Consider the following 19,448-nt stretch of genomic DNA (forward strand, 5'->3'; position numbering starts at 1 on the left):
TTTCTCACTGAAGCTTCGAAGCCACAATTGATATCCGGGACAGCCTTCAGTAGGAGTGAGATATTTGCATGAGTCAGGGTTCAAAGAGAAATGTTTTTTTTTTTTTCAGCTATTTTCTTTCTTCACTGGATAGTTTGTTGGAGTACGGCAGGCACTATCATCAGTCTCCAGGATGCTTTGCGTTTGAAAATGTAAAGACAACTCAGTTCATCTTGATCGTGTGTATATTCATGCACATGCATGTTTGTTTCTCAGCGCTGCATAAAACAGCCATCTTCAACTATCTGCTTCATGTCTTTATAATTGCTCCCAGCAGTAGCATGGCGCCAGTCACTTGTACATGGACGCGCATTTATACACACACAGAAATACACTAACTCATAACTCACACAGCAGATGATCAGAGGAGTGTGGCAAAGCAGAACTGGGCACAGTTTGTTGGCGGGCTGACCGGCTGGCTTATTGACTTGGACCAAGCTGGATCCGACTATCATTGTTTGTGTGTGTGTGTGTGTGTGTGTGTGTGTGTGTGTGTGTGTGTGTGTGTGTGTGTGTGTGTGTGTGTGTGTGTGTGTGTGTGTGTGTGTGTGTGTGTGTGTGTGTGTGTGTGTGTGTGTGTGTGTGTGTGTGTGTGTGTGTGTGTGTGTGTGTGTGTGTGTGTGTGTGTGTGTGTGTGTGTGTGTGTGTGTGTGTGTGTGTGTGTGTGTGTGTGTGTGTGTGTGTGTGTGTGTGTGTGTGTGTGTGTGTGTGTGTGTGTGTGTGTGTGTGTGTGTGCCTTTCTGCTCCAAAGTTCGGGCTCTGCCTGCCTATCGATGTTTGATTTTTATGTTTATGATCATGGATTGGCTGTGCAGCTCTAGCAATTGATCACACAGCAAAGACTTGTGCATGTGTGCTTATATGCGCCTATGGCTGTCTGTCTCTGTGTAAGGCCTAGTTGGATAACAGAGAGCAGATGTGGGTGGGTGGGTCGATGGGTGTATGTTTAAAGAGCCTGTCATTGGCTCAAACCGAACAGATGTTTGTTGGGCCATCATCTTTTTCTGGCTACCAGAAGTCCAGATTCAAACCGTTCTGCTACATTTCCGATACCAAACAACAAAAAGTAGACTCATGAGCACATACATGCGGACACACACTTCAGCCTTGTGATTCATCAGAGCATAGTGGTAGATGCATTGACAGATGTTTAGGTCAGTATACTGGGAGTCTTAACTAGGACACTATCGCTATGGAATTTTCCAAACCCCAGTTATAAAGTGCTGCGGTTTACCGTAATATTCTGGTGCTGCCAGCTGACTCCAGTTGAATGTAGTCCAAACAGTTAAGCATAGTTAAACACAGCCAAACATGTTGAGAGGTGAGATCACACGTTCCAGTTGATTTTGTTTGTGGAAAAGTTTCCTTTGTCACCTTTTTGGACTTGGTTCATTTAAGATCACTTTAAAAGAAATCCCAAGCTTGTAAACAGATGTCACCAGAATGTTTTGCTCTTTGTAGCTGGTTTGGTTAACAATTGTATTCCTAATGATCTGCACCTCAGTAAACAACTGCCCCTCATGCTCTTTTGAGAAGACTGCCAGCAAACCCAAACTCAAAATGGTTGCACATTTAATATGCAAGCATGTGTAGTGTGTGCAATATAGAGAATGGGATAAATAATATTATTTAAAACATTTAAGTTTAACCTCTTTTTATCCGGTCATCGCCTTAAATCACTCCAGGAGATGCAAAAGACAACTCTCTATTTCGAATTATAGCCTGGGTCTACACATGTTGCAAATTTGGGTGTTAGGTGTGAAAGGTTGAGGTGAAAGTCATTTATCGCAGAACGTTCAAGCGGTGTCTGGCTTCCAAAGAGCTATCCTAAAACTGTGATGCCTACTGAACCATGAATTATTGCTTCAGCCCTGGAGCAAGATTTAACATGGCTCAGTTTGATAGCCAAGAAGTTGTCCAGGGGAACATCTGTTTGGCCACTCTGTTTGCTGTGCTTAGGCTCTCTTGCAGGAGTGCTTGAGAGGCACTAAACTGGAACAAAATGCCTCAGCTCATAGAAGTGATTTTAAATGAACTCCAGACTTTATGAAACAATTTAGCAAGCAAAAGACAAGTTGCATATGTCACTGGAAAGTCAAGTAATGCGTTCTTTTGGTATTGGTCAACTAAGATTTGTGTAGTCGATTACTTTCTAATGTTTTTTTTCATGCCGTATAACTTATTTTCTAAAACTTAATGATTTAAAACGTGCGCAACAGGAATAAAATACCAGGTAGTGGTCTGAGAAAGGAGTCCAGCCACACCGCAGCCAGTAGAGGCAACTGGTAGCTTTAGGTAGCCTTTTATTAAATGTCCATTGTATTTGGCACACTGATTAAAATCTGTTCAGAAACATTCTTAGGCCTTAATGCTCTGTTATATATTTTCTCTTTTAGGGCTATATTTTTACATAGAGAAATACTTTGGTTGCATTGTTCAGTAACTTGCAAAATAACTTAAAAACCATGATAAAATTGTGATCGTGATTTTACTGTAAAGAAATCGTGATGATTTTGCCATATCGCCCACCCCTAAACTGAGGACAGCCCTACAGGAAAACACAGAAACTTTATTTTTAGATCACATTAATTACATAAGTTCTGGAGAGCAAAACCTGTTTTGTAATATATGAAAAGGACAGATAATCTCCACTAACTATGCCTTACTATGCTTTTTCTCATAGACACACCTAAACCTCTTCAACTGATTCGGAAAGGACTGTCTTTAATGTTGGTAGAGTACACGGACACCACTACTCTTTGAATTCTCTGGATATCTGCAACACCACTGTATGAATTAAGAAGTCAGTTAAAGGGTTGTAGCTCCCTGATCATTTGGTTGTGGAGTTTCCTTCATTCTTATTATAGCGAAACCACTTTATTCAGTAGTAAGTTTGCTTTGTTGGTGCAGTTTTATAGTAATAGTATGACAGATGTCACCTCCAAACAACTTCTTCTCAGTAGATTAATTTACTGATCCTGTGTGGTTAGTGGTGTGCCTTTAGCAGTCTTAAACTGTTTTTGAGACCCCAGAGCTTCTTCATCCGTTCCCTCAGTACCATTGTATGTCAGTATACAGGAGGCAGAGGATTCAAATCCTGGCTGCGGTTAGCATTAGCTCATAGTAGTGTTTACTATGGCACTGTCTGCCAGCATAGAGTGCTATTTTTTATTTCAAAGATCTCTCCTAAGCAGTGTAATACAAAGCTAACACCTGCTGCATGCAAGGATTGAAGGTCGTCTGTTTGTGGTTGGGATTAGGCAGCCATCATGTTATACAGCTCACACTTTTTCTTTAACTCTTCCTTCTACATCATCACATACGTTATCTTTCAGTCCTGGATAATTCTTTAACTCTATTTAATGGGTCACCAGATATCCGCACAGAGGGAAGAGGAAGCTACAAAGACATTAAGCTGATGCCAACATGCTTTGGCTGAGAACATCCAACATCAGCTAAACTTTGTTTTTGGTCATCATCAGTTCATCAACAGCCAGTCAGATTTCCATAGTCCCTTGTTTCCTTCCCTAAACAGTGGCTCGGCCTGATAGGTGTCCAATCGGTATAGTTTTTAGGACTGCAAATTACTAGTGAAATATCATTTCCATAACAATTTCCTGGAACCCAAGATTGCATCTTTTAATAGATATATATTAAATTTACAATGCTATAAAACTGAGAAGAACCGCAAACCCTTGTGTTGGATTGTTGGAACCAGATAATGTTTGCCTTTTTTTCTAAATAAGTGACTGGAACAATTCATCAGTTATCTGAATTGATGTTGTTTAATTTGCTGGGGATCAACTAATCAGTTATTGACTGATTGTTTCAGCCCTATTAGCTTTGGTTTCCAGACCACTATACAGTACTGAATGAAAGACACAAGTAAAACTGCTAATATCATGTATAAATCAGAGTATATCAGATCAGCCATAGTCAGTTTTGAGCAAGCTATAATAAGATTTATCCCGATCTTCAGCTTTATATCCATAACACGCTGGAATTAGTGCTTAACAAAATAGCTTTCGTGCCATCTCCAAACCAAAATATGTCCTCAAATGTATGGAGGTTTATCATACACACTTAAATACACATACACACTCCTTCAAAGGGTGTGCTGAAAATAAGTAAAGAGTTGGCAGATTTGTGTTGATTACTACATGCATGATGCATGTGCCTTTTGGGTATTAACCTGTCAGCACCTGGAGAAGCTTTCGTGAACCCAGCGGGTAACAGACCTGTCAAAACAGAACAAAATCCGAGATTTACATGATTCAGGTGTGCATGGACAACTACAGTGCTCCCTTCTGGTGTGTGAGTGGCCATGGGTTTATAGTCTTCACATTCATTAGTGTTTGTGTGTGTGTGAAAGCCAACCCGTGCAAATGTGTGCAAGTGTGTTTAGTTCAGCCTTCAACCCATTATGCATTTCAGCATGTTTGTTTATATGTGAGGTTGGCTTTAGTATTACAAACTTGTATGCTAGTCAGATTTGTGGTCTTCAAGTGTGTGTGTGCTTGTGTGCTTGTGTGCTTGTGTGCGTGCGTGCGTGCGTGCGTGCGTGCGTGCGTGCGTTCGTGTGTGTGTGTGTGTGTATAGCTGGCATATGGTAGCCATCTTGCCCTGCCGGCAGAGCTGGAGGAAATTCCAGCTTTGTAGAGCTAAGGCCAAGATACTGCCACCGCGCGCACACACACTTGCACACAGCATGGTACAGGTCTGTGATACTGCCAGACATGCACACACAAAGTTGTATTTTTACTTTTTAAAAGGGCTGACATGTTCTGCTGTCAGTAACGAGCCAAAAAGCTGTTTTGCATTTTCTGATTGCTTAACTTATAATTACTTAAATAATATTCTCAGTGTTTCTCTCTATCTCTCACGCTCTCTGTCTCACACACATGCACTCATGCACAAAGACACACTCAGGCCTTGGTCTGTGGATTGGCTGGGTGCTATCTCTGTACACACATGGCAGCCATTATTCCTTGTGTGTTTAGGCTTGGGCAAAAGTTGGAAGCAAGCCCAGCAGCTCCACCGTTAGATTGCACTGGTAAGGTTCAGATTCTGTAGGGTCAGTTTCTCTGTTTTCACAGTTAACTATGGCTCAATGTCTTTATATAGGCCTGTCTGTCTTCCATTTATCATGGTTGGAGCCACTACAGATCTCCAACTCTATGGATTCATCCTAGCAGTGCGTGTTGCAGTGTCAGAATCTTTAAATTTGAAAGCACAATTGTAATATTATAACAACTACATTGCCTTATTATTATTATTATTATTGTTATTATTATTATTATTATTATTGATATCCTAAGCTTATCGTATTTTCTTATCCTCCCCAGGAACACAGCGTCATTTCTCCACTTCATCTCTTTCCTTATCTCGTGTGCACTCAAGACCTGTCCACAGAGCCTGACTAAACCTTTCTCTGCCTCTGCCTACTGGATGCTAATAACATTTATCTCTCTCTGTATGTCTCTGTTATCTCTGTCTTCTGTGGTTTTCTTCCACTTTGATTTAAGCTCTCATTAGCTGTTGCTAGGATCTCTCTTGGATCGGACCTTTATGTTGCATGTGCCCAGCCTGCCTGGAACAAACAAAGGCAAAACAACTAGTAGGGCTGTAATTGGTTCTCAGAGCAGCATATACTGTATTCTGGCCAATCATTAGGGAGGTGCACAATTAGTTTATTGAACGTTACTCTCTCACTAGTCTGTCATTACAATTATTATTATTATTAGGTCACCATGCTGCCTGACCCTCCATCGCTCCCCAGCGACTCTCATAATTCCCACTGCTCTCTGTGACCTTGTTTCACCCTGTCTCATTCTTCCGGCCCAATATGTATGTTAGAGACTGAATCTAGCATCTTAGCGTGTTATGAATCAAAAAGGTACCTAATGCTAGCTATCTAAATAATTAAACATACAAACTAAGATAGTATAAGCAATGCCAAACCATGGGTCTTCATATACCACAGCCCATGCTGGCATTTCATCAAATATTACACAACACACCAGGTTTGTGAGGCGCATTCCTAAACATGCACCTTGAGCGGACACTGGGGACATATTGATATCAGCTGCTTTTAAAATACAATTTGTTTTTTGGACAGAGTTTAACCATAGGACAACAGGGAGATTAGTTGTCCATCCCTACCAACCATGCATCCAAAGTGTTTCCCTTCAGCTCGACAGTTCATCACATTATCCTGCAGGGTGAACAGTCTCAACGTGGACGCATTGGACCTCCTGACAGCCTTGTATAATATAAGAGCCTGACAAAGTTTTCTTCATATGTAATTGTTCCCATTGGCCATGAGAAGCTAAGTGGGGGAAGAAAAAGGGAAAGAAGAAAAACAAGTTGCTTTTGCTGCAAAGTAAAATCTCTCAATGAGGCACAAAGAGGGAGACTAAGAGAGACAAAGGGCAAACAGAATCAAAATAGCACACTCAAAAAAGATTCAATTTTCAACAGCCAAACGGATATTGGTGTTCAGTATCATCAGGGAAACAGGCTGTGAAAGAGATTGAAAGATAGAGAAAGACAGTAGAGGCAGAAAGAGAGACCAAATGGTGTGACTTATTTTCATTTTTCACTGTATGTGCTATATAATTAAAATGTATCACTTTAAACACATTTTCAACCAGATCTTTTATTCTCATACAGGACGCTTCATGTAATAGAAAGTAATAATAGGGAGAAAACACAAAAGGTGCAGCAAGGTATTTTAAAATTTAAAAAAGATACCTTTTAAATGATTGTTTTTATTTTTTTCTCTCATTTTCACCTGGTGTTTGATATTATATCAAACCTCAATAAATTCCATTAGGGTCGTTGTTATCTCATTGGGGGTGGCATCCAGTTTATTCCTTACATAACCTAACATATAATATTCTGAAAGAAAGCAGGGTGATCTGGTTTACAAAGACATACAATTTCAATATCACTGGCACAAAAGAAGCTAGTAAAACGAGAAAGAAATTCATTTTTATCATATTTGGGCCTCTGAATCAACAGCTCTAAATATGAACCATTCAGAAGGTTCTCTACATATATGGACAAAGATATGTGTCCACAGACAAGGAGCCAGGCTCGCACTGAAGAGTGTCACATATGGAAATACAACATTGGCACACATGTCAGTCAGCAGTATTGTTATCGCCTGGAAAGTGTCAGACGGACAGAGTGTGCAGTGGTTGCCATAGTGACCCGGGTAAACACCAGAGCCATTGTAATTCGCCCCCACCATCCTGGCTTGACCTCCATGTTTTGTTGGTTTAGTGCACACACACACACACACACACACACACACACACACACACACACACACACACACACACACAGTCCATATTCTCACACTCACACACAGATACTTAGATCGCTCAGGTTAGCTCATCCCTCAACTTGTCATCATTTCCTTCTCATCATTACTTGAGCTCAGGTACCCCCCCCCCCCGCCCTCACACACACACACACACACACACACACACACACACACACACACACACACACACACACACACACACAATGATGATCAAATTGTGTAGGCAGTATAGTCTAAATCAGTCTTGGTTAATCTTTAATTAATGAACTCCAATGACCAGGACATCCTGTAATAATAATTTGTTGTGTCTGTGTACACAATGAACGTTAAAGAGACAGTCTGAACTGACTTTAATTCGATTTCAGAGATGTTTGTGTGCATTTTCATTATCCTGTTTTCTGTATTTTCAACTCTAAGGGGACAGTTCACGTCAAAACATCAGCGGTAGTGCTATTTATTATTCTAGATGGTTTTGGTGTGAATTGCTGAGTGTTGGAGACCTCAGCCGTAGAGATGTGTGCCTTTTCTCCAGTATAAAAGCAATGTCTCTTTCCAGCGATCATAAACCGGGTACTCCACAGACCTGATAGTCAGTAGTTTCTTGTAGGAAATCATCTCTTACTACCACAGTAAACTACACCCGCCAGCCATATCACAGCACAGGAGGAAATGTACAGTGCTTCTGGATGAGAGGCTTGTGCTTGTAACAATGCGAGATGTGAACATTAATGGCTGAGCTGAAGCATTAGCTAGCTCATGTGAGCATGCTGTATCGGTTAGCTATTAACTAATGTCCACAAGCTTGCAATATCAGACCACAAGCCTCTCGTCCATGAGTATGCTTCCTCCTGCGTGGTGATACAGTTGGCCGGTCCAAATAAAACTACTTCCTCGGTGAACCTAATTACAACTAGGTCTGTGGATTATCTTGAGTTACTGGGTCATGATTTATGGAAAGAGACATTGCTGTTGAGTTTTTCAAATGTATTTTTTGGCGCTTTGAGCACCACAAGCTTGCCATCTAGTTCCATTATATTAAAGGCAAGGCAAGGCATCTTCATTTACATATAGCGCATTTCATACCAAGGCAACTTAATGTGCTTTACATAAAGACACATTTTTTTTTAAAAACAGCATAAAAACAAAAATCACAGTCAAAAGCAGGAGCAAAGAAGAATAAAAAAGTAAAATAAAAGAAAATAGATACGTTTAAAGTTATTAAAAAGAGCGCAGCTATAAGCACATGAAAAGAGGAATGTTTTTAACCTGGATTTAAAAGTGCTCACAGTTGGGGCTGATTTCAGATCTGCTGGTAGTTTGTTCCAGTTGTGTGCAGCATAACGGCTAAATGCTGCATCACCATGTCTAGTTTGCACTATCTGACCTGAGTCAGTAGATTTCAGAGCTCTACTGGGTTTATACTAACATGTCATTCATGTATTCTGGACCAAAATCATGAATCATTCAGTGATTTGTAAACAAGTAGCATAACTTTAAAATCTATTCTGTAGCTGACTGGGAGCCAATGTAAAGTCTTAAGAACTGGGGGGATGTGATCTCATCTCTTTGTTCTGGTTAAAACTTGAGCTGCAGCATTCTGAATGAAAAATATCTCTATTTAAGAGAAATATGTGTTTTTGATTTTGGGGTGAACTGTCCCTTCTGCCCATCTCTTTGTGTTTCCCTGTATTTAAGCCCCCTGTTTTCCACCCCCATCACCCCCATCACACTTTTATTTTCCTTTTCTCTCTCCCTTCCCTCTGTCTTTCCTCTTCTCTTGTAAAGCGGACTGAATGTGCAGTGGCATGCCAGAGTTTGAGTGACTCACCATGTGGGATTATGCTACCACAGAGAGGACTGGCTAAAAGAGAGCCCATTTGAATTGAATTACTCAGCGTACGCACACCTCATTTTACTATGAAGACCTTTTTATCATCAACTCCGGATTTGCTCATGGAAAAAACAACTCCCTTCTTTTGCCTTTCCTTATGAGTCCTGTTTCTAATTGTCCTTTCCCAACTGCTACTAAGGCGCAGCTATTATTTGACTTTTGTCAGGATACCTTGGCTATCACCATTGACCTCATTAGTATTATTATTACTGTTGACTTGGAAGGAATGTTTTTCACCCAGGAATTTCAGCATGTTCCGTTTCTGCAATTATTTTTAATTACTCTGGTTGTGGTTCTGTTGTGGATTTGCTAAATCTACAAAAATATAAGCAATTTTATTTTCAAGAACAAATTGTGTATTTGGGTATTCACTGTTGTTTTGCATCTCTGCATGTGGCAATTGTTGCATTATGGGTGCATCCAGGTGACAATACCAATGGGTACATTCGCCTGGCTGTTTATTCTAGTTCTTGCTGGTAGAGTTACAGTAGAAAGGTGACTGTTGGGGGTGAGTCACAGAATTGGCTTGCAATTACACACACCCTCACTCACACACAGCCTACAGAAAGGAAGTGTTGAATTTTGAGAAGTTCATAGTGCTCTTTGACTTGTTAGTCTACTATACGCAGTTCAAATGTGTAACATATCAGTGGTTTTGCATCAAGCATGATTTTTCAGTTTTCAGGCTAAGTTTTCAGGCTAAGTGAACATAGTGATTTTGTTCCTAACCCCTGTGCAGGTACCACAGTATCTTAGGGCATCATAGCCTACTATGGACATGTTTACTCTGGTTTGCAGGCTAAGCTCAAACTTGAGACCCTTATTTCTTTAAATTATTTCAAACTCAGTGTCACAGAAGTTGATTCAATTAACTAACAAACACTTGCTGCCTTGCCAGTGCACTGTATTATGCAATGTATTTCGTCATATCCATTGTAGCTGCCGTGACCAGGTTGTGACGTGTTGTTGCTATCCTGTATCCTGTTTTTAAAACCATTTTTTTAGTATCACAGATAGGGCACTTTTTAAATGAACATCCTTATTAGTGGAAAAACAAGAAACAATCTTAAATAAGGTCATCAGGTCCCGCTTTTCCTAAATAATCAGCAAAGAAGCCCAGTGAAAATATTTAATGATCAAATTTACATTTGTTGTTTTTCATTAATACATGCACACTGATGTACCGTGTAATGCGCTGTGAATAGGCTTAACCAAATGATAAGATGGATTTTATGTCAAATAAAAATGAATTCTACTTGTTTTGTACAGTTGGATGTGAAAAACTGTAGTAAACTGCAGTCACCTCACCGGTCACGTCATTCATGAGGATATTCATGAAATTCCCGATAATGGAAATCCACCACAGCCAACTTATTCTGAGTGTTTTCTTGTTTTTAATCACAATTGTGTAAACTAATTTTTACATGAGTCTTGTAGAGTTTGTAGATTTATGATATCATTTTCACAGCAAATATTAAGAAATCCTTTCTTTAGTTTTTTTTCCTGTCAAGTCTCAATACCTCCGTCTGATGGATCAGACCAAAGGAGCAGCACTATTGCAGCATGCTAAACAAACTTGTGATGTTTGTGCTTGGAGTCAGAAAAAAATGGTCCATTTTCACGGAAACACAAAAAGAAGAAAGGGGGTATATTCTCAAGTCACAAAAGTGAGGCAAACAAATAGCATTTATTCTATCTGACCTACGATTCCAGTTTGATCTTTTCTTTGGCTGAAAAAGCATGGTTTGGGATAAAATATGCTGGTTGGATGGTCCTCGAACGTGGCCCTCTGCCAGTAATAGCTCCAAATTTTTGGGTGGAACCTGAGATAGTCAATCTAGACATGCCCATCATATACACATAGAACAGACTCACCATACAAACGCAGCAGAACTATTAGAAAAAAAACACTCGTGCAGCAGGTCAACTGACACTCAAATATAAGCGGGGACTTGTTGCTTAGGTTTGAGAGGACAGATTAGCACTTTGCTCTCAAGGAACAGCATTGTTCTTATGTGTTAGGGAACCCTTTTGTGTAAATATGTTTACTGGACCTTGTGGCATTAGTGATGGAAAATAAATAGGGCCTGTGCAGGAAGCCACAGGGAGGGAGAGAGAAAATAGACTTCTAAAGATGGTGAAGGGGAGGTAGAGATAAGAGAAGGCAAGTGGAACTTGATAGAATGGAAAATTGCAGGGGGGTGCAGTATGCATTTTCTCATCTCTAGTTACTTTGGAGGGAAGCAGGAAAGGGAAGAGGGTAAGCCATTATAAAGTATGGCATGAATACAGTATGTTTACTGAACCTTGAATGTTCTAACATTGGATGGAAACTGACTGAATGTGATGTATGAGCGTGTGTGTATGAGCGTGTGTGTGTGTGTGTGTGTGTGTGTGTGTGTGTGTGGGTGGGTGGGTGGGAGGGGGGGTTGAGTCAGGGTCTAAAAAAGTAAGCAACACAGGCTGAAAGTGGAGGAAAGCAAAGCAAAGTGTCCTTGGATCGGGCTAGAATTTGCAGACAGGCATTTAAATCAATATTCCCTTAACCAATTTAAGCCCATCAGCAAATATTGACTGCTTATTCACTAGATACATTTCCAGAGGAGGCAAATATTAACCTATTCTTATTCATTTATTTCTATGAATGAAAGGGCCATTTCCCATTCACAGTAAATACAAAAGTCCAACCAATGACACGGCAAGATATGACTGCCACTGAGGTATGTTAATGCGGTTTCCAATAAAGTTATCTCCACCTGTAGGCCTAAAAGGTGGCCACTTTATAAGCTCACAGGGTGAGTATGCAATACACAAAAATACTATAGTGCTGTGCCCACAATCAGACAAAAACAGTGCAAAGCATGTTTTGCATTTATAATCCCACTTGGCAGTTTCATTTGAGTGGGAGGTATTGTTCAAAGTCCCTAGTCCATGCAGATATAAAGAGCTGACCAGTGTACCAGCGGTTTAACAGGTACAGAATGTACTGAATGTAAAGAGGCTTAAGAAAGCATGATGGGAGGGATGGACAGAGGAATGTAAGCAAATGAAGGAGACAGGAGTCAGTGAGATCTGAATTTGCTGAGTGTGCTGTGTGATGTTATACAGTGCCATAGTGGTGAATGTAACACTGCCCTGCTATATCATCAGACACTAGTTGAAATAGAGGTTATCTCTGCTCCAGTATACAACTTTTTAGATCTCTTGATATGCTAGTGGGTTTTTTGTAATCTACTGAATGTCTTAGTCTCAACTGCGTGTTTTTTTCATCTGCTTTTTGGCAGATGCACCACTTAACTGGATAATGCATTTCGTCCCCTCCCTTTCCAATAATCAGTCTGTATCTAGTAATTTGCGTTTTTGATTAAATTGCTAAATATGTTTTGAAAAAATGGGCCTTGATACTTTTCCCAGTTTTTAAGTTGTTAATGATGTGTTTTATTGAGTGGGATCAAACTTCTTAACCTTCAACTGAGCAAGTGTGAAAAGTGATATAAAACATAGCTGGCCAAATAAATGTAGGGCATAAAAAAAATAAAAGAAAGTGATTTTCCTAGTGCTTCTTTGGAAATATTCAGCACAAGCAGAGATGGATTTGCTAAACTCTGTTTGGCTGTTCGCTCAGTTTAAGAATACCTGTGCCTTTCAAGATATAATCAACTATGTATTTTGCAATTTTGTATTCATTTTGCATATGTTTCCTTTATTAAACTTAATCTTGCTTGACTCCAAATAGAAAATTATCACATATTATCAAATGAAGTTTTTCAGCTAAGCTGAATAGTGCTGTGCTAACAAGTGGTTTGACCACGTCACAAAGTGTCAGTTGGCACACAGACAGATAAAGTAGTGGATGCATTGATATGTTCAGTGAATGTGGTCAAAACTGCAGCATCTATGGGGAGTTGGCATGCATCGACAATGATAAATAGGACTGTAGCGTGCGTCCTCACACTACTCGTGTGCAGGCATAGAAAACAATAGAAGACAGAAAACAATTGAGCTAACTGTTATGACACCATCATACACTTTCTTTTGTTTGATAGCATCCTGTTGAAGCCAAAAGTCATTAACTTCATTGACTTACACAACTGTAACGCTGTTAATCTGATCTAGAATGTACCTACAACACTGTTAATCAGTGTCTATAATTCACCAAACCTGTTGTCGCCATTGTTTAAACATTGGCAGCCTCCCATCACTTGTATGAGCCAAGCGTAAAACCTTGTTCTCTTGTTAATTATATTTATGTTGTGGTTTAAACAAACAGATGATCGGTTTAAACAAACAGATGATCTGTTTGGCGGCGGGACCACATGCTAACAGAGAGGCCGAGAACCAGAGGTTAATCTCACAGACACAGTTTTAAAAATACTTTTTTAGCAAATCTCTGCAGTCTAGTTTATTTGTACAGCCCAGAATCACACTCAACTGTCAAGGAAGCAATTTCTTCAAAATCTGAATTTTGGTAGCCATGGAAAGGCCGAACGCTTTGGTAAAGGTGTCATCAAAGTTTCCATCTTCTCAACTCTGTGGGGTGTGCAGATGCAGAGGTCTGGACCCAGGCAATGTATTTCCCTTAGTATTCAGGAAGTTAAAAAGAAGTTCAAATAGAGGTGTTTTGTTTGGTTTGACTTAAGGTTTTTTGGCAGTTCCTTGTTTGAGCAACCTCACTTAGTTGACATTTCCCCCATCATATTGTGGTCCAGGATTCATCCCATGTTTCTAGCTGTCTTTCAGTATTTATAACATATCATATTTCCGAGGTGCAGTTGCATTCTCAGCTAATGATACTAACAGCCAACTTTTCTTTGGGAGCTCTCTGTGACCACCAGAGAAGATATTAAGCCTTAAAGTGCAGTGAAGTGCTGCATGACTTGCCGTCAGTCTTTGGAATAAACTTGATTTTGTTTTTTCTTCTGCCTCTCGATATAGCACTGAGGATGTAGGATGACTCCAAAACTCTCCAAAACGGTCTATAAATGATTTTCCTGAGACTACATGTGCATTTTTTGTTCAAATCTTCTAGAAAAAGTCAATTTGAAGCAATATGGACTAGAACTAAAAGGTAAAAGTGTTTCTTTTCCTTCTTCCTAAAGTCTTGAAAAAGGAAATTAAAATCCCCCAAAACTCTTTGTGGATGGACACGTGCACATATGGCATGATGAATACAAATGTTTGAAGAGGACCTATTATGCTTTTCCGTCTTTTCTGACCTATAAATGTTGTCATAATGTTTTATTGTCATGTTTATTATTACCAAAGCGTCAAATAATGAACTACATGCATTTAGACGTGAGCCTGCTGACCGTCTGGGTTGCCTGTGCTCAGCTCAGCTAGGTTGTCGGTTTGTCTACGTTAAAGAAGCCGGACTTCCCTATTACAGGGCTCCAGACTAACTTTTTTTCACTAGGAGCAATGTGATCCCCAACTGAAAATTTTAGGGGAGCAACCAGAAATTTTAGTAGCACACACGGTTAAATCCATAAAAGATGCAGAAATTACAATGTGCTGTTTCAAATTCCGTGTCACATTTTTATTGTGCACCTTTGAAGATGCAACATAGAAGGTAAACCGACAGCACCATCGCTAGCATGATAGTACGATAATAAAAAATATTGCGTACATTCAGAATAAGTGTGACGAGACTCTCAGCTCATGAGACGCTACACGGTATTGAGTCCACGAAAACGACAGAAGACTAGATTTTAACACTATTTTAAAATTTCAGTATTTTCTCTACAGGGGGTTGATTGTAGCAGAGAGTTGTGGTGGTGCTGCAGGTGTAGCTTGATGTTAATGACACCGCGGGGGCTCACGTGTTACGTGTTTGTGTTACGGTGCTGAAGGTGCTTACATATTGTTGTTCTCCTATCTGTCACTCTGTTGCTGTTTAGCCACTTACATATTGATATGGCGAGACATCTTGTTGAAAATTCCGTCGCACACTCTAAAATTTAGGCTGCAAAATGTGACCATTTGGTCGTAGTCTGGAGCCCTGTATTGGTCATTCTGCTACACAGGTTTAAGCTGTACGTTTGGCCACTTTCATGCTGTCATGATGTTAAAGCTTAAGTTAGCATGTTGCACGGCTAACGTGGCAAGCTTCCAGAAGAAGCAGAAGCTCAGACAGAGCCTGCCACACAGAGGTGCTGCAGCAATAGGCTTTTTTTAAATATCTAGGCATGCAAACTTATTGTAGCTGACCCGGAAAATACAAATATGACTCTGAACAGTAGTATAATAGGGCGTCTTTAAAGAATGAGCATCTCTACTGAAATGTTCCTTTTTAAATGTTATGTTCTAACACTTGATGGTCTGCCTTCTGTCCTCTATTACCTTGTTCATGTATATTTTTTGTAAGACTCCAAAGCACAATCATTGAATAATTAAAAGCAGATTATATAGGCTATGGTACCATCATTGTGATTCACAACTCATCCCTGTCTCCAGACTTTGCTTTGTGAAGCAGAAATCTGTTTGACATTGAGAAATGATTCTTGTTTGAATGCAGAAAGCTCTTTCTGCTTTGTGCCGACTGCGTCAGTCAACCCACAGAAAAATGTCTCACTTCTACTTTCTGTAGAACATGGCATTGAGCAGTTCAACATGTGAAGCAGGATGATGAATAGTCTCAGAGATATAAACACATTTTAAAACACTACATGACACTGTTTTCTTTGATGTGGTGCATGATCGTGGTTGGCTGAATAACTGATGACTTCTTCTCAATTCCAACTTTTCAGGCATGCTTTCAGCTCAAACTTTCACTCAACTCTGGATCACTTCTGTCATTCTTTTTGTTCTCTCCTGTTTTACTTAAAGGTTATCTTTTAACTGTATTTCCCCATCTTTCTCTGTCTTTCTGATTTTCACTTTCTATTTATAACTATCTTTTTTTTCAAACCCCTTTTGGTGTACATCATCAGGCAGTTGCTGTGATGACAGATTGGGGCTTTAAAGTCCCATTTCAAACCTTGTCTTTTTAACAGGAGTTTGAAATGATACGTCACTTTTTCTTTCTATGAGATGCGGAGGCTTGGGAGCTATTTCTATACTTATTCTAAAAAAAGTTATTTGACAATCTCTTTGCAAAATGTGTTTGATATCTGGTTGCATTGCATAGTAATTGCTTACAGCGTGTGGTCATATGATTTAATTCCTCTATATATCTCTCTCCTAAATGTCAAGAAAGCCTGACGAAGCACAGGCAAAACACTCTCCAGAGCAGTGTTGTGGTGTGCAGCAAACCGTTTCTGCGTTTTTCGTCTGTATTGCTTGTGTTTCCATAGCTCAGATCACTCTCTGTGTTATGGCCCCAACTCAAATTACGTCCTATTTCAACAGAAATTTCATCTCACTATAGACGTAACAGTCATTTTTATGGGCCTTTTTGACGTCCCTCTATGTGGAGGTGCTATTAAAGGGTTGACATGTTTCTCACATAGCAGTTTTTTTGTTATGTTTTGAGTTTTAATCAGCTCATCATGTGGGTGGAGTACATTAATCATTAATAGTAAGGAAACAGTGCGTGTGCGTGTGTGTGTGTGTGTGTGTGTGTGCGTGCGTGTGCGCGTGCGTGTGCGTGTGTGTGTGTGTGTGTGTGACACAAAGGCACACAAACACTACACACAGTGTCTGTTGTAAATGTCCTTTGAGGATAAAAATAGCAGCATCACATCACACTTCCACAACTCCATGACACTGGTCACAATAGAGTCAGACCAATATAGCCGTTAACCGACATGAAAACCATTTTTAACGAGCATGTAATGCAGAAGACAAGGCCTGGGGTAGTTTAGAAATTGTTTTATATAGATATTTATTTTATTTTTATTTATGTATACATATATGGATTTCATTTTTATTCAAATGTTTAGAAATTGACCGATACTGAACATTGTGTATTAAGCTATATATTGTATTTTTATTTATTCCTTATTAAAGGAATAAGGAATAATTCCTGTCAAAATGCCATTGTTTCTCCATCTACTAAGATATAAAAATTCATGCAACCTATTAAATCTTTTCTTTTTAAACATATTTGCATAAAGCAGTTTTATTGCACATGCTGATATTGCAATTTAGCTCAAAGCACCACTGTGCCTACACACAGCCATACACACATCCGTCTCCATACCAGCAGAGCTCCATCTTCTTTTTCCAGTGTGCACATCTCGGTCACATGATCTAGAACATGTGTTGAGGTCTATTAACGGTACAAAACTGGTTGATGGATGTGTTCTCCAGCACAAGTGGAACTAAAATTTTACTTCTTCCCAGAGTTTCTGGGAAAAGTAAAGCCAGTGGAAACAAAAAATCTTTTCCAACATAGTTCCTCTCTGTTTATTCAATGAGAAATGTGTTTTTAATTTTGACAAAGACTCGCACCAACAATTCCCCTAGTGAAAGATAGAGATGACTAGTTCTCTTGAACATTGTCTGTGACCATATTGGGATTTTAGGTAACATAGAAATAATAATAATAAGGAAAAGGTAGACACAGACTATTAGACTATATATTATTATTGTCAAATATTTCAACATTGGTGTGTAAATGCTTTAGTAAGGAAATTCAGCAGACAAATGAGAAATACAGCCTGTTTCCCCCAACTTTTTTCTTTTTACACAATACACTGTACAAAATGGACTCATGATGATGATGATGATGATGACAATATTGCTGTTACTGATGTTGTTTTGCTTCAAAACCTTTTAGGCCTGAAAATAATAATAATAATCTAATCATTTTGCCTCCTCCTTTCCCAACTCTTTCTCCCTCTGTGTCTCTAGATGCCAGGCCTTTTGTCCAGTCCTGGGTGTCTGACAGTCATCTGGTTATTATCTTGGTCGCTGCGTCCCAGTTCTGCTCAGATTCGGACTGATGAAGGTAACACATGTGCACGTATGCATGCACACCGAGTACAAAGACATTTTCCCAAGGACATATTTTAAACACACACATCCTGTTAAGGATCAGGCGTGGATTCCTTTGTGAACTATTTAGGGCAATCTTGACTTATCTTGACTGAAAGTACTTGTGGGATCTAAAGCCATTGCACTTGAAAGAGGTGTTAAAGGCATCCAAAATATGAGGATGCAGTGCAATCTACCATAAAATATTGGCATGTTTTCCAATCAGAATCTTGATCAGAGAATTCATAGTTAATTTTTATGGTTCTCTCTCTGTCCAATGTACAACTTTTTTTATGGTTGAATTGGAATTCATGTCTTTTTGTATTGGTACTCTGTAAACAACAGTTCTATTGTTGAAGCCTATTTTTTTGCCTCACACAACACTTGAGGGATCTGTCTGGCATTAAGAAGTTGGCTCCTCTTTCTTTCTTTGAAAGACTTCTCTGCCCTCTTTGTTCTCCTTCTACGTCGCTCTGTTACTGCATCTCTTACTAAAATCAGCCAAATGAATCACTGCAACAATAAGAACACTCACCCTTGGCCCTTCAGGTGGAACTGTCAAAGTTTTCCCTTACCATTAATTTTACCCTGCGGCAGCTCCAGAGTCCTTTTTATTGTTTGGAAAGTACTGAGTTTCATCCAGCTTGCATTTTCTGTGTCCACCCTGCCATCTGATTTCAATGTCAGGAGAAACTGTGTGCGTTCGTGCGTGCGTGCATGCGTGTGTGTGTGTGTGTGTTAAGCGCCTAGGCCCTCTTGCCAGAGGCAGAATCAGATATGAGTGGAACGCTGCGGGTTTGGGGAATAATGTACTTCACTGCCAATAAAACATGAATACACACATTCAGACCAGCCAACTCTCTGCACTGCACCAAGGCCTCAGGTAGCACACACTCACAAAAACCGAGGGAGGTGTGTGTGGGTAGTTTTGTTGGTTAAAGGGAAAAGAAAGTCTGGTTAAAACTGCCGCGAGATGCATTGAATAAAAAGACTGAGATAGAGGGAAAGATTAATAGAGGGAGATTTTATTAATTTGATTTAATATTAATTCAATTTAAGGAGAAGTTTTAAAGAACTGTGGCCCACTGTTGCATGGTTTTGTGGACACAGTTTCTATCTGCTATAAGTTAAGACTGAATGATTTATTATTGCAATTTGAAAGTGCAGTTGTCAAAACGCAAGAGCCAGAATTGGAATTTGCGGTTTAACTGTAAATTATATAATTACCAATGTCTTCTTAACAAACTACAAAAAGGGAATGTTTTGCCAGCA

The 19,448-nt window shown here is 39.6% G+C and overlaps 1 protein-coding gene across 2 annotated transcripts in view; it reads left to right on the plus strand.

Annotated features, from left to right (window-relative positions):
- Window positions 1-19,448, plus strand: part of il11ra (interleukin 11 receptor subunit alpha) — a 60,665-nt gene that overhangs the window by 21,641 nt on the left and 19,576 nt on the right. For both annotated transcript variants that reach the window (XR_014593538.1, XM_083929235.1), the window contains exon 2: window positions 18,054-18,150. Coding sequence is in view for 1 of the 2 variants with exons in the window: in XM_083929235.1 (XP_083785361.1) it covers window positions 18,054-18,150 (97 nt within the window). In the remaining variant the exon portion in view is untranslated. The remainder of the gene's footprint in view (window positions 1-18,053; window positions 18,151-19,448) is intronic.

The sequence above is a fragment of the Echiichthys vipera genome (genome assembly GCF_963691815.1).
Source record: "Echiichthys vipera genome assembly, chromosome: 16".
Classification (NCBI taxonomy): Eukaryota; Metazoa; Chordata; class Actinopteri; order Perciformes; family Trachinidae; genus Echiichthys; species Echiichthys vipera.